Raw genomic sequence first — 15939 nt, 5'->3', positions numbered from 1 at the left:
AAACTAAGAAAATATATTTTTCTAGATAAAAACCTATTGGCCTGGAGTAGGTCTTTGAGTGTGTGTTCCTCATTTATTGCCTGTGTGTGTACAACAAATGCTTAACACTACCCTCTGATAAGCCTACTGCTCGACCACACTACCACAAAATAGAGCATTAGAATTATCTAATTTTGCCACTTTCTTACCTCTAAGGGGAGCCCTTGGACTCTGTGCACACTATCTCTTACTTTGAGATAGGATATACAGAGCCAACTTCCTACAGGGTACATGCTGCCCCTTTCCCCAATAGCAGTTTTAGCACTGGGGCCACCACCTCCTCAGGGTTAATATATTAAATTAATAGGAGGGGGGCTACGTAGCCCCCCTCCATAGGCTATATTTGACCCTGGAGACCACCTCCCCTGGCCATGGATGGCCCTGGGGAGCACTACCACCCGGGGCTGGCCCTATGCAAACTAAAGGAGGCCAGGGCCAGCTCTCTGTCTCCTGAGGTGTCCACCCCCTGGAGATAGCAGTTTGCTTTCGCTTGGTGGGAGCTTTGACAGCTCCTGCCAAGTGAGAGCAAACTGAAAGTCCGCTCCCAGCTGGTGGAAGCTAGAAAACTGGAGCAGGAAAGCCCTGCCCACGTGGCCTGGACACATATGTTAGAGATATGCAGCTTCTTACCACCTTTTTCCAGGTTATGGACAGCTTACCAAAAGGCCCCATCAGCGCGTTTTCCACTATTTTGGAGATGCGTCCTTGATGTAGAGAAATATGAGCATGTCTACATTAAACAAAGAAGCACTTACTACATCTAATTCGGGCGAAGTACCCTTGTTTGGTGAAGATTCATCTCTTTGTAGTCTTGACGTCTTCTGTACACGAGGATACATGTTATTGCAAATATGTGTTTGAAGGCGGTAGAGGAACAATCACATTGTCAAAATTAGACACACAAGGTCACTGGAGACATTACCTAGTGCTACTTTACGCAGCTGTAGTATAGGAGATGCACTATATATTTACCCAATGAGGTAGCACTTCCTAATTAGCCAGTAGAAAGTACTCAAATTGGGTAGACATTTTGTGCAAAACTGTGCGGCTGAAGGGGCTGGATGCCTACAGGGATTAGCCCAAGGCCAGGCCCTGCAGCCAACACATGCCATGCACAGCAGAAGGCCTTGTGTGGCGTGGGTTTGGATGACTACGGCCGAAGGCAATGCTTGGTTTGGGGCTGGTTGCATTTGGGGTGTGGCAGTATTTGGGGGCCCAAGGTAACTGTAACTCGCACCCTTACCATCCACTGCTAATTACCTCAGGTATTACATCACTCATGACATCTTCTGTGACATCATTGATAATACTGGAACATTTGCAATAAACTTGTTGATGAGAAAACTGTGCATGTTGAGGGTGCAAAATTATAGTTACCTTAGGGCACGAGTTACAGTTTCTTCAGATAAGTTTAACAATAACTGTTGAATTTCTATGGTTTGTGCATGTAAATTCTGAACCTGACTAATGTCCCTCTAACATATTTGTAGTGAAAATATATAATAATCACCACCTTCCAAAGGAATACACATACTCACTCAGGGTGTAGTGTTCTTGCAAGTTTGTTAGTGCGCATCCTTCCTGGTTGTGCAGGCTGTGTACTAAACTAATAAACTTCTGTGTACACTAGAGGCTGGCCTTTGTTGCGCATGAAGTCCTCAAGTAAGAAAAAGGAACTCAAGAAATTGAAGCAGGATTACGCTCCTTTCATCACTCACGTTCTCCCTCACAGGCACGGCCCCTTCTCCATCCTGCTTCCAAAGTTGGCCAACTTGAGACCAAATCTTGCAGCTGGTTCTGACACAACTAAGTTTCCGGGGCCTTCAACCACACGGCATCAGATCAAAGAGTACCAAGCAGCCATGTTCCAGCTCTTTGGATCCCTTCCAATTCCTTCTGGCGCACCTTCAGACCCCAAAGAGACAAAAGACCTCCCAAATGGGATTCCGCGGGTCGCTTTGCCCTCTGTGCTAGCTGGACCGTTCTGCTTTGCCCTCAGCTCTTGTGCCAGGCGCGCTTATAGCACCACGACCCGCGCCGGCTTCAGCGCATTGACGCCAGAGTAGGTGGCCCAAATAGTTCTCTTCGACAGAGTTGGCTCCAGTCCGAACTTAACTGAAGTTGTGCCCGAATCCGCCTGGTGCACTATATTTCTCGCTTGGTTTGTTACAAGAGTGACAACACTCTGCATTCTGTTTTTTGGTCAGATTTGGTTAATGACTGTGGTGAAGAGTTTCTTCAGCCCTACCAGGATGAAAACTGGTAGGAAGAGTTACAGGAGGCTAATGGCCTCAATACCTGCCCTGAGACGGATTTATTTTCTCCTCTTGGATCAGCTCCAAGCGAATCCGCTTCCTACACCATGGTTATACGTAGGGCAGTCAAAGTACTTGACGTCCAGCTCCACACCTTGGAGGTTAAAATAAATGTTTTACCTGAAGTACTTCAAATGGGATACACATCTTTGTAGCTCTACTTCCAATCAACAATGCACTGAAAAATACCTTATTGGAGATTGGATCAAACCGCGCTCTTGTCCTCTCACCTGAAAGCTCAGTGGAGCAGGTTTTTACCAGCTGCTCTAATCCCAAAATCATTTCCTACTACTCCCCAGTAGGTATTCTAAGCAAGTGGAAACATTCTGCAAAAATGTCGTTTGCTCTACCAGCTTAATCCTCCGCTCTTTTAATGCCAACTTTCTGTTGGGACACTGCTCCCATGCCCTTTGAGATTCTGTGGCACAAGTCCTTCCTGGTGTGCCCAGAGACCTTCTCCCTGCGCTCTCTCAGGGGATTCATGATGCTCATAATGCAGCCAAATTCACAATTTCTTTTGGCTTGGATACCACTGATTCTATCAGGTGGGTCATAGGCACCAGCATTGCTATTTCCCTCCATGTTTAGCTGTGATCGACTGGATTCTCTTTCAGTGTCTAGTCCCCCCTGATTGACCGTCCTTTTGATGGGACTAGCCTGTTCAGGGACAAAGTTGATCCAGCTCTCAGGTGTTTTAGGAGAGCAGGGATACTGCTCAGTCTTTGGGCCTTTCCATCCAACCTCGTGAGCCTCAACAGTTCTCTTGCTCCTTTAGCGGCTTTGGCTGAGGCGTCCTTTACCACTAGCCTGTCCAGCCCCCAATGGGATACTTAACATAAAATTTGAGCTTTACCACCTCACCTAAATTTGATGGAAATAAACACTCAATTCTAAAGCTGGGCAGGGCCCACAACATAGTGACATTTACCTGGGAAGGGCAGTCCCTTGGCCTTTGCTTCATAGTGACTGCCACACCAGTTGTGCACTAGTTGGAAGTGTGGGACCATGAGACACAGTTTTTAATCCCGGCCTCCCATGTGGCCAAATTGTGTGTTCTTGGGCAATAACTGTTCTGAAACTTTGGCCTTTGCGCCATTAAGGGCAATATTGAGAATAGTTAGAATCAACATGAAAGCTGCTAGTAAGCATGTGTTTATAAGACATACTGGATATTACTGAAGAAAGAGGTGCCAAGTCACATGATATAATTACTAAAATGCAATTCAGTGGTAACCTTTTAGCTTTTGCTGCAAGCACCACTGTGCTACAGTCTTGGGATTACCAATTTAACAAACTGTTTGATCTTTGAGAAACAAAACTCTCTGTGCCTCCTCCATCCTTTGGCCTTACAATTTTTCAGCACTTTAAAACAGGCTTACTGAAAGAAATTGACACCAAGTGTATACTTCCAAGATAGGTTGCCCAGCATAGTTTTCATTAACGCATTTAGGGCAGTTTATAAGCAGGTGGCTGCAGGGCCTCTCAGCTCCTGGAGAGCATGGTCCCTCTACCCCAAGCCTTGTGGAGTGGGGGTCCCCAGGATTCTCCACCCTAGATGGGGCCCTTAGCACACCTATCCAGTGACAGTGCAATCTAGCCATGTAATATACTGCACTTGTTGCTGTCTGGTAGCAGCTTGCTCTATGTATGTCCTCATCACTAAATACAAAACAACAAAGTTCCAGCTATTTTGATTTTTTGATACAATATAGGACTGCAACTTTCGCTATCCCGGAGCTTGAAAAGGGGAGAAAAGATACCATAAACTAGATGGGAAAAACAAGGGAAGAGAAATTGAAGAGGACAGTACATAGACACTGATACAGGAGGGATAAAGAGGCTGTAAAGAATCAGGTGTGTAACAGACATTTAAGTGAGAGAGAGTTTGGACAGGAGAAAGAAAGGTTATAAAGCAGGTTGGTAAAGAAAATTGAGCCAGAGGAGATAACAGAACTGAGAAACGAGGGAAATGACCAGGGGAAGATAAAAGAGCAGTAGAAGATACCATAGACAGATCAGTATGTGTGAGAGAAAAGTTGAGATGTGTGTGTGTGTATATCGGTGCGAGCAAGGGTGAAATGCAGACTCCTGCTGCTTCTGTGGCACAGAGAGCCCCCCCCAACTTTTCAAGGGCTCACATTCAGCTCAAGGTCAGTAAATATTTGGGAGACTCAGAGGGGCCCCTCATCACATTCTGCATGGAGGCCCCCATCATTTCATCAACTTTCCACTTTGGTTGGCTGATTTTACATCCCAATAGTGGACCTGCTCCCAAAGCTGCTGTTGTGCATGACCCCTCCTGTGCTACAGTTCCTCCCTCCCAGTCACCAACATGACACCTCTTCCATAGCCTGTAAAGGGCCAAAAGAGTGAGACTTGCCTGCCCTTTCATAGGGTTACAGCAGGAGGGCACTTACTTGGGCATCTGTAGTGCCTTTCTGTGGTAGTGGGACAGGAGCCGTTATTGCCTGACAAACCTTCACAATGTGTCTCCTTGTATGTGGACCCAGGGAATTGACCTCCCTCCCCAGGGCCTTGCAGCACTACAGTATAGCTGCAAGGCCCAGAGGGAGGGGCTCCTTTCCTTTTGCCAGTTGTGAGGAGACACACCTTGCGTGTTCGTAATTGGATGGGGAAGGATGATCAAGATGATCAGTACACCAGCCTGGCTGTGGCGCTCTGGCATCTGGTACTATGTTGGTGAGCTGAGTGCAGGAGACTAGGCAGCTGCCCATACTGCCCAAGTTCAGCTCCTGCTCTGGTTAACCCATCACCATGCCAACATTCTGTGCTCCTCCTCACTCCTCTAAGGAGGAGGAGAGACTCAATTGCTTGGACCCTAATAGAGCACTGATCTTCTGCATAGATTGTATAAAAAACCACCGGGTGGACGATCAACTCTTTGTGGGGTTCGCTGTAACGAAAAAAAGGCTGTGCTGTGCGGAAGAGAACCATTTTCTGCTGGATTAAGATCTTCTATGCATTTCCCAAAAAGCATCCTCCAGAAGGACTGCATACTCATCCAGGGCCAAAGCTGCTACCACTGCACTGGCACACGGAGTCCCTGTCCTGGACATTTGCCAGGTGGCTGCATTTGCATCATTCCATACGTTCATGATGCACTCTTGCCTGGGCAGTCTGGTTCACTGCGCGGGGCCTTTTGCCTGCTTGGTCCTGCAGGACTTACTGGTTTGAGTCCATTCATACTCACCTGTGAATAGGTATTGCTTTGGTATCTATTCAAAAGATGGGGACTCTGCGTCTGAAAGTCTCTTTCAGAAGGACAAGTTACTTACCTTCTGTAATGCTCTTTCTGGTAGAGACTCTATCTAGCTGCAAATTCCTCACCGACCTTCCCGTCCTCCCCTTTCTGTGATGGGATTGTATTAATGTATAGAGTCCAAAGTGTAGGAATCTGCACACTGTCTAACAATTTGCTTATGGAGCACTCCTTCTGGGAGTTGTGGATAATCTATAGTGCCTATATAAGCTCTGCTCATTAGTTGCAGAGTGGAACGGTGCTACCTTCTGGCGCGTAAAGGTACTGCTGAAAAGTTTCCAGATTCATTCCAACGCCTGGGGAATAATCAAAGGGTGAGGAATCTGCAGCTAGATAGTCGCTATCAGGAAGACCGGTACAGAAGGTAAGTAATGTGTCCTTTTGAACCTTAGTAAAAGTTTGCTTTTTTAAGGACACTTTTCAGCAATGGAAATGTTGGACTGTCTCCATATTCGATATCTGCATACAATGGAGAATTATTCTCACTTTTCTATCTCTGATGAAAATTCAGGACTGCAGTAATCTATTTCTAATTCACTTTGATTCCATTCTGCTCTACTTCTTCAAATTGTAGACAAGCAATTATCTCTCATCTATTCCACATGTAGTTTGTATGGATTAGTTGGACTCCAAAAAACCGTTCCACCAACTCACTGTTCCCTTGAAAGGTTTTATCATCCGCTTACCATAGTTAGGAGATCCTGGTTTCGGGTTATCACTGGTACCTACAACGCTCTGAGGTCTCGTTGGTGAATTGCAGCATGTTATAAAAACCCTCCCAGTACATTGCCTATTCCACCCAATGCCTCTCTATTTCACATGTGAGTTCAGGATACCTGCTTTTGAATTTGCTTATCACCCTTACCAAATCTGAATTTGTTCAAGTTGCTTTTATTATTCCTGTCCTTTTTTATTTTTCTTTGTGTTGTGAACTTTAGAATGGAGGTGTTCGTGTGTCTCAACTCACTGGACACACAATTTAAAGTCATGAACCTTGCAGTGCCATGCAGAGTAACCATTAATTGTCAGACGGAGTTTGGTGCACATGCACCGATTTTCTTTCCAAATGCAATTCTGCAAAATTGCAGATTTCTTCAGGCTCCACACAGGAATTTTAAGATGATACAAAAAGCCAACCATATGGGGTGTTATTCGGTTGTTGCAATATGCCTCTGACATATTACTAACAAACTAACCTAGCTGTGAAGAAAATGTCAGTGGTAAAATGCTGATTTGGATCTTATTAGAAGAACACAGTGATTTTTAACTTCTTTTCCTGACTCGTTTATTGTATTACACAGGTTACTGTTATAGAGCCAAATATAGGTTTCTCCATAACATTGAAAAATCAATTAAAAGATTACATTGTAAAACATAGACTACAAAAATACTGGCTTTTTTAATGTGATGTGTTTTTGCAGAGGTGGGGATTTTGGCTGCTATAGTTTGGCTATAACCTAGCCAGAGAGGGGGATTTTGTACTGGAAACGGCAGTACTGAAAAGCTTATAAGAAAGATCGATAGCCCAGTGGTCATTTTATATTGTAGCCCACCATCTCTTGTGAGTTAAACTTTGATATTTTGTTCAAGAGATTGCAACCTGTGGCTGTGAAGTGAGGGACACTAAGCAGTTGCTTGTATTCTAAGAAAAAGGTTTATATTGTTAGTTAATAATATATGATACTCTCCTTTGGTGATTACACTTTGCAGCATTCCCTTCAACAATGTCTTTATATGAAGAAATCAGTAAAAGGGTGTTGTGCAGCTGTGCAAGTTTCTAAAGCCATTGAGAGAAATATGGTCAGTTTCATACATGAGAGTATGGTAGTGCAAATGTTTTCATATTACTGCTCTTGTGGTGTTATGTGGCGTTTGACATCTGTCCACTTTGTTTTATAACTGGTATATTTCAATTTTTGCCATCAGGGACCCTCACGGTCGAACAGATCTATCAGGACAGAGACCAGTTTGCAAAGCTAGTGCGCGAGGTGGCTGCTCCTGACGTGGGACGTATGGGTATCGAAATCCTGAGCTTCACTATCAAGGTACATATAATGAAAACAGTAGAAGCACCTCAAAGGGCTGTTGTGGACAAAAAAAGATAACCAGTCCTTTCTTAATCTATTTACTTCTCATTTGTCTGAGCATTTCATCCATTTGTGTTTTAATGGTCTGAGGTCAAGCATGTTAGCACAGCTGTTTTGGGCACTTGCCTTACAATTTTATCCTACAGTTCTGACGAATACCTCAATTTCTTCTTCTTTTCCATCACTTTGTATTGGATCTGTCTTATGTTCAGATTGTTTAAAATTGTTTGAATCAGACTGGGAATCCTTTATATTTTATTTTAGAATAAACAGTAGCCAATTTGCTTCCTTTGAGCCTTTTTATTGGTTACTGTTGATTGTTCTTCAGCACTGCCCAAAGCCATCCTTATGTTTCCACCACACAAATGAAACCCTTGAGTGGCGCCCATGCTTACTATGACAGGTCCTTTGTTTAAAGCTCTTATCAGAAGAAATAGATTTCAAAAGTTGGTGCATAGCCTTTTCCTATCCTTTTTTGCTTTTCTTTAAAATATCATCTTCGTTCTGGACCTTCAAGCAGCACTGATGTTTTGAGGCCTTAACTTCTGAATCACTTGGCCTGAGCTAAGCACAAGAAATATTTTTCCAATGGCAGAAAATGAAGGAGAGGGAAAAACAAGTCTTTAAAAATGTGGTTAAGAACTTTTCTAAATAAGCCTCACGAGGAGTGCATGTATTGTTTAGTTCTTCAGCATTAGCTCTTTCATAGTGTCACTTTTTTAAATAATTTCCTGTTGTCAAGGTGGCAGTCCCAATGTAAACTTAACATACAGCCTGACTGGTCTTAAACCTATATCACTTTAGCAGCACACTAGCCGCTTTGAAAAAGACCCAGAGTCCAGTCAGTGAGGTGAGAGTGGCTTGAACCCAGAGACCACCTGAGCTTAGATTGGTAACTGCTTATCACGTGAAAAGGGAGTTCAAGAGTTTTGCTTTGTCAGTAGTCTATTTTTCTCATTTTCTCAAATGTTTTACATCTATCCTTACCAAGCTTTCCTTTGATGTATAATTCCACTGCTACCCCTGGATTTCTTTTACCACTGCTGTGCCAGCTTCTGATTCAACTGGATGAACCTATTTATTAATTTATGCATAGATTTGCAGAAGTAGATAGGTTAGTCACAGTAGTAACTTAATTGCATAATTAACGAGTGATATCATTTCAGCTACTTCTGCATAACCCCACCTTGAAAGATATTTAGATAATTTCTCAGTAATATCCAACATGTTCTCTAATGTACTGTTCACTTTCATGGATGCAGTACCTGCCAAGTTGTTAATTTGGGAAAACTACAGTTACTTCAGAGGGTCACTAATCATATATTATGAACATTGTAATGTTGTTCGCCATGCATTCCGTTCTCTTCCAGGGGATCCAAATCCATAGTCTTAAGCACTGAATATCTACACATATATTTACATATATCTATGCAGCCTATATTAAAGGCTAAAAATGCCCAATTTACATTGAGTTTTCCTTTGTTAAACCTCTTACCAGACTCGATCATTCCTGTAAATTAGAAAGAGAGAGCATAAATTGCAAAACACAGCCTTTACTGATGAGAAAACTGCAAGGGAATACTAAGGCATTGTTAGCCAGTAGGCTGCATTAGAAGCATAACAAGAGAACACTGGCACCAGGCCTTTAAGACTTCCAGAACTTTCTGTATCCTATCACGCCCCAAAGGTGACAGGTCAGTTCTTTTTCCGGCTCCTTCAGTGAGGATCCAGAAGCACTGAGCTCTCTCGGTTTTTTACTTTTTGTCAAAAATTAGTTTATAAAGATATCGTCTCTCTACTTCACCATCCAGAGTGAGGAAGAATTATTTTCTTACAGGAGTTTAAATTTTTTCCTATCGAAAATGCCCTCTTTTTGTCAAGAGCCCTACGTGTGGCAAAAAGAAGGCACAGGCGGATCCTTACTCAGTCTGCGTCTTATGTCTACCTGATACTCACCTGGGTCTCGCCACCATTATCAGAAACTCTCTAAGAGCACTTTAAAAGATAGAGAGACAATAAGTCTCCATGGTCTTCAAGAGAGAGAAAAAACTGGAACAGCAGAAGGGACCTATTCCATCTTCCTTCTAGCTACCTCTTTTCACAAGGCTCTCTCCAGCGGCAGGTCTCCTGACAGGTGAGAAGAAAGTAGAACAAGATCAACATCCAGAGATAGTATAATACCTATTTGTCTCCTGTCGGCGTTAGGATTGACGTTGAAAGTGCTCTTGTTGACGACAAAACAGCGATGATCGACGTCAAAGCTCTCCACCTGAATGGTCTCCATCGACGGCGAAACTCTCACAGGCCGTCAAAGCCCACGTCGTTGAGGGAAGGCTCATTGTCTCTCAATGCAGTAGAAGTTTCCATTGAAGTCTCCATTGATAGCAGGTCTCCACCAGTCGATGTCCAGGCAAGTACACCTGACAGACACTCCATCAACAGCCGTCCGTTGCAGTTTAGCATCAAGGAATACCACGACAAAGACTCTGTCGACTGTATCCCATCCCTGCTCGACATTGAGACACTTCACCAGGACAGTCTCCATCAACAGCAACCAGGTGCCATTTGACGTGGAGTCACACATCTCCATTAGAGACAGCCAGGCCTCATGCCACATCAAGGCAGACGTCTCTGTGGTCTGTGACTAAGCACCATTCGACGTCAAGGCACACATATCCACAGACAATCAGGTGCCGCTCAATGTCAAGGCAGACATCTCTGTCAGCAGCAACCAGATGCCACTCGACGTTGAGACAGACCTCTCTGTCTGTGGCAACTAGGCGCCAATCGACATAGAGACAGACATCTCCTAGGCAGTCTCCACGGCAGTGAGGGACTGTTCGACGTCGAGGCCTCAACTCCTAAGCATCGTGAACTGTCCGCAACACCTTGATGTCAAGACAACATTCGCCTGCTGACACGGCTGCGTTGCATCACTTGCCTCCTGACAAGTGCCATAGGGAAGAGCTTCAGCTACCTCTTCAGGTGCTTCTTCCTACTCCTCTGCACGTGGACAAGACTGGAAAGTGTCTGCAACTGGCCTATTCCACAGAGTCTAGAATCACAGTACTCACGGACATATTCACCTTCACGGTTTCCCCCACCGACACCATCTCCGAAGAAAACTCAGTGATCCAATATTCTCTAGCCTGTTTGGCAGAAGCCAGCTCTCTTAGGTCCCCAACAAGATCCAGGTTGCCTAGGATGATTGGGGCCTTAGTGCTTCTGATTGGTTCAAGCCACAGCTAAAATGCCCTAACCTAAAATATATTAAAAACCCTACAAAATTTTGACAAGTTAAGAGGACACACAAGCATATTACTTGACAATTTAGAAATGAGCATGCGGTTCAGAGCCAAATTCAAATTGGAATGTCCAGTTAGAACAGTTTCGTATCAATCACAATTCATGGAAAGCAGGAGATCTTCCACTTTGGCAGATGACAGAACCGGTAAATCCGCGCCAAAAACGACTAAGGAGCAGGTGTGTTCCATAGCCCCAGTATCAACCAAGGCAGTATCCCGTGCAGTGCCCACTAATGAGTTGATGTTAACTTCCTCCAGGAAGGGCTCGTAATCAGCTTCTCTCAGCAAACGCAGCCGCAGTGCGCATGTCTGGTAATGAACCCTCAACGAGAACATCAACAGATCAGCATGAATCACTGAGCGACGTTGCTGTGAAAGACAAACTTCTAGTGCATGTTCAAAAGAGCACCAACGGCACCGAAACACGGGCTGCACACAATCCAAAACCGGTCTGAATGACAAAGACCAGTCACACCCCAAATGTTCCAGGAGTGTTGCTCCAAACTGCGGAATCATGCGTTCACGACACAGCTGCACTCATGGGAGCGCCTTCGTTTGTCCTTGTTACGGCAGGACAGCCATCGCGGAAAAACAGCAACAGCAAAATGCCGGCTAATAAAGCCAAAGTTATTGGAAAAAAACCCAAAATACTTCAGAAAATTGAGTGAATAGCTGAAGGTATCAAACTGAATATAGAGAAGAAGGTGCGAACAAAACCAGTACCATCAAGATCCAGAACAAACATTTGTGTTCCAAACAGGCACTCATATGAAGTACGACCCCCCAGGGACCTTCTAGGCAGGTTATTTAGTGCTCTCCGAACTCCATAGAGGTGGGATAGCCAACTACGACCCATACCTAAGACTCTGGCTGTTAAGGATTGCTTTAAATCGCGGTTTATTCGCTCCACTGCACTATTTCCCTTGGGATGAAATGGAGACGAGTACTGCATTTGGACCCTCAACAAAGCCATGGCGTCCCTGAATGCCCTGGAGGCGAAAGCACGGCCCTGGTCCGAATGGAACGCCGCAACTGCATATGTACCGATAAAGACTCGCAAATCTTTAATAACAGTCCGAGCGTCAGCTGAGCGTTGTGGCCACACCCACACAAATCTGGAGCATGAATCAACAGCGACTAATATGTATTTGTATGCACTTTCAGGTGTTAATGGACCGCAGTTGTCCAAGTACACACATTGTAATGGTCTATTGGAAATTAAGAGGGGTGTCTGCAGCGGGCGCTTGGCTGTGGAAACTTTAATTTCTTGACAGATGTCACAACAAAGGACATACTGCTTAGTCTCTTTATAGAGACCGGGCCACCAATAACGGGCCTGTAAGAGTGAAATTGTAGCCGCCACACCAGCATTTGCAAATGCCACCCCCTCATGCGCTGCTTTAATCAGTTGTGATCTTACATCTTTATTGGGGATGTCACGTACACCTACGCCTGGAATTTTAACTTCAGCGTTCAGCATACCTCCCAACAAGTATTAGTATTTATTAGGAAATCCTTTAGGATAAGGCGTACCGTCAACTGTAGCTTTTATGGCAGCCATATAATGTCTGTGTCTGGTTTGGTACTCTGAGTCACTGCAGCTACAGTGGTAACCACCACTGCTGACTTTGCGGCTTCATCAGCTAGGAGGTCTTCGGACTGAAGAGCCAATAAGCCTTGACAACGACAAACAGACGCCGTGCACAGGGGTTCCGCCCAGCGAGGCACCACAGTCTTCCCATTTGAAAAGAAGGCAGGTCAGATGGTTGGAGAGTCACTGAAGCACCACCTGTGTTGCAGAGCCTTGAAGTGTCTGTGGTACAGCAGGATCCACAAACTGGTTGTCGACATTGAGGTGTCTTGTCTGTGGATGCAGGGGAGTGACTTTTTCACTCCAAAGGAGATTTCTTCTTGCTGTCTTTAGTGTAGGCAGAGTATTTGTGGCTCTGGAGGATACACAACCAGGGAAGTTGCAGTGTCTTTGCATTATCTGGGAACAGAGTTGCTGTAGGAGCCCTCCTACCAGTTGCAGTCTTGTCTTGGTTCCTGGTGAAGTCAGCAGCAGAATCTGGTGTCCAGGTCGCAGAAGTGTCTTGAGGAGGGGCGGGAGTTCAGTGTTCATGGACGCTACTCTGCTGGACTGACCAGTCCAAGATGGCAGAATCAAGTGGCCACCTGGCAGAACTCTGGGTACCTCCCTAGGGGAGGAACTGGACAGGGGGGGTGGTTACTCCTCTGTTCTTTGTGTGGTTTCATGCTAGAGTGGGAGCTGGGGCTCCTGCATTGGAGTAAACCGGTTTATGCAAGGAGGGCACCATGTGTGCCCTTCAAAGCAGTCTGGTAGTGCTCAGGAGCACCCCCACCCTAGCCAAGTGACACCTATTTCTAAAGGAGTGGTGGTAACACCTCTCCTCTACAGGAAACTCTTTGTTCTGCCTTCCCCTGCCTGAGTTAAGCTCAGCAGCAGGAGCGCAGAACAGTGTCTGGGGTCAGCAGCAGCAGCAGCACTGGCTTGCATGCAAACTCTGCAAGGCTGCACAGACAGAAATTGGGAATCCTCTAAGGAAACCCCAAAGTACATGGTATCCTGCAACTAACGCTTGAATCAGTGTAGATGCATGATTCCTGCATGTTTGATACCAAACATGACTAGGTTCGGTGAAGCCTTATGTAGATGGACAATTTGTGATGACCAGGGTCCACTACATACCTTAAAATGGATCCCCGCACTTACAAAGCCCAGAAAATGGGATCTGGGGTTTGTAGCAGTACCTCTGCTCATGCAGTGGTACCCTCACACTTAAAACCATGCATCCTGCCCTTGGGCTGATGGGCCTACCTTAGGGGTGACTTACAGGGTCAAATTGCAGTGACCGCGATATAAGGTAAACCTTATATCTGGGGTGAAAGGTCCATGCATCATTTTACACAGGCTGAAATGGCAGGCCTGCAGACACAGTTTGCATTGGCTCCCATGGGTGACATAATACATGCTGCCCACCATGGGGGACCCCTGGTGTACCAATACCCTGGTTACCAAGTACTATATACTAGGGACTTGCAGGGATACACCAGTATGCCAATTGTGGGGTGTAAGAAGTACTTACCAACCACATTTAGGGGAGAGAACACTGACACTGAAGTCCTGGCAGCAGGATTCCAGTGTACTACATTCAAAACACACTGACCCCAGACAAAAAGTGGGGGCAACCATGTCAGAAAGATCCTACTTTCCTACAGTCTACGTCCACAAGATCATCAAAGAGGGATTACTCACCAACACTTACGGACACTCCACAAGTGAGTATCCCCAATAGACGACCTGAATACTTTTAGTGAGGTATTGGCTAGAGGAGCTGTTAAGCTGATCATTGATATTCCAGCACCTGCTACAACCTCGTCGGTCATTTTGGAAACCTTACATCATAGATCTTCCTCAAGACCATTGCTGCTTTCAGTCCCAGGTCTTCTCCAACCAGTGATGGACATGTTTCTTACTCAGCCTCCCTTTCAGTGTCTTCAGTGAGAATTTTAAAGAAATATAAGCTCCGGATCAAGGCCCTTTATTTCTAAGAACCGATCCTTAACCATATTCGGTCATTATAGCAGCAGCCAAGAAGATGCACTCCATTGCATCTTCATCATCTGTCCCGCCGGACAAGGAAAGTAAACAGATTCCTTGGGCAGGAAAATGTGCAGCGCCTCAGCCGTATTTATCAAGGTGTCTAGCGCTACAGCATTACTGGGGAGATACACTAGGTCTCTTTGGACTCATTGGCCAGATTTACAGAAAAGCTACCCAGGGAAGACAGACTACTTCGAGGAGATCCTGCAAGAAAGAGGTTTGGTCACTAACCAAATAATTAGCACAGCAGATGGCTCTGACCTGGCAGCGCATGAATAGTCACATGGAATATGTGCCAGGTGCTCGCCATGGCTTCTTCTTACAGATCTTAAGCCAGAGGCTCAGTAGTGCATCATGAACCTTCCTTTTACTGGCAACTCATTATTTGGGTCACACAGATGACGAGATGGCAAAGATGAAAACCGAGTTGGACACACTGATATTAAGACAGACTTCGCGTCCTCTAAGCAGACCATTTCTAGATTGATGGTTTCTTGTATTCTGTTTGCCTACCAGTTAGCCAACAAACAGTTACCTGCCAAACCCAAAGCCCACTCTACAATGGTCAAGGCTGAAACAGCAGCCCTACTAAGGAATGTTCCCATCTCCGAAATCGGCAAAGCTGAGACTTTGAGATCAGTTCACTTGTGGTCCATGTGTCTGGTAGTGCAACAGGGGAGGTGTTGGTGGATTCTGGTTTGCATTTATTTCTATGAGGTGGGGGAATTATTCTTCCATCCTGTCTGCTTTCAGCAGTAGGAATGGAAGAATATTCCCTCCTCTTGACCCAAGTTGTTTTACTGCCAGTCCCATTGATTGAGTGCTTGAGGTCACTTGATTATAACTGGGCCTACTCTGTATCAAGGTCCGCTCCACCAACCTGTTGCAACTTTCACTATCATTCTTACCTTAGCAGTACAATGAGGCTCCGTTTCTTGTGAGCTGCGATGCATTGTGATACCAGAGAGGCTGGCATGCCCCATTTCTGTTGACTAGTGGCTGCTCTGCACCAGGCCTCATCAGTACCTCTTCCTGGAGACTGTTCAGACTGATGTTCAACCTATGTCTCTGGCAGAGCGGTGCTCACTCTTTTCCTCCCCAGACTTGCCCTAATTTCATGCTCACAGCCCTTCTGGAAACTGCAGCACCTATTCGGGGACCATTACAACTATACTTGTGGCAGTTGCCTGTGCTCCATTGGTACTTAGTGGTGTCACCTTTCAATGAGCATTAGCTGTGGACCCAGTTGGCTCAGTCGGCTTCTGAGAGCTGCCACTGAGTTTCAAGA

The 15939-nt window shown here is 45.3% G+C and overlaps 1 protein-coding gene across 2 annotated transcripts in view; it reads left to right on the top strand.

Moving 5' to 3' along the window:
- The window catches only part of FLOT2 (flotillin 2), a 321407-nt gene that overhangs the window by 183400 nt on the left and 122068 nt on the right, over positions 1-15939 (top strand). For both annotated transcript variants that reach the window (XM_069226210.1, XM_069226209.1), the window contains exon 5: positions 7561-7679. In XM_069226210.1, coding sequence (XP_069082311.1) covers positions 7561-7679 — 119 coding nt within the window. The remainder of the gene's footprint in view (positions 1-7560; positions 7680-15939) is intronic.

Source organism: Pleurodeles waltl, chromosome 3_1, assembly GCF_031143425.1.
Source record: "Pleurodeles waltl isolate 20211129_DDA chromosome 3_1, aPleWal1.hap1.20221129, whole genome shotgun sequence".
Lineage (NCBI taxonomy): Eukaryota > Metazoa > Chordata > Amphibia > Caudata > Salamandridae > Pleurodeles > Pleurodeles waltl.
Note: the sequence above shows the minus strand (reverse complement) of the source record. Positions and strands in the feature narration are given on the sequence as shown.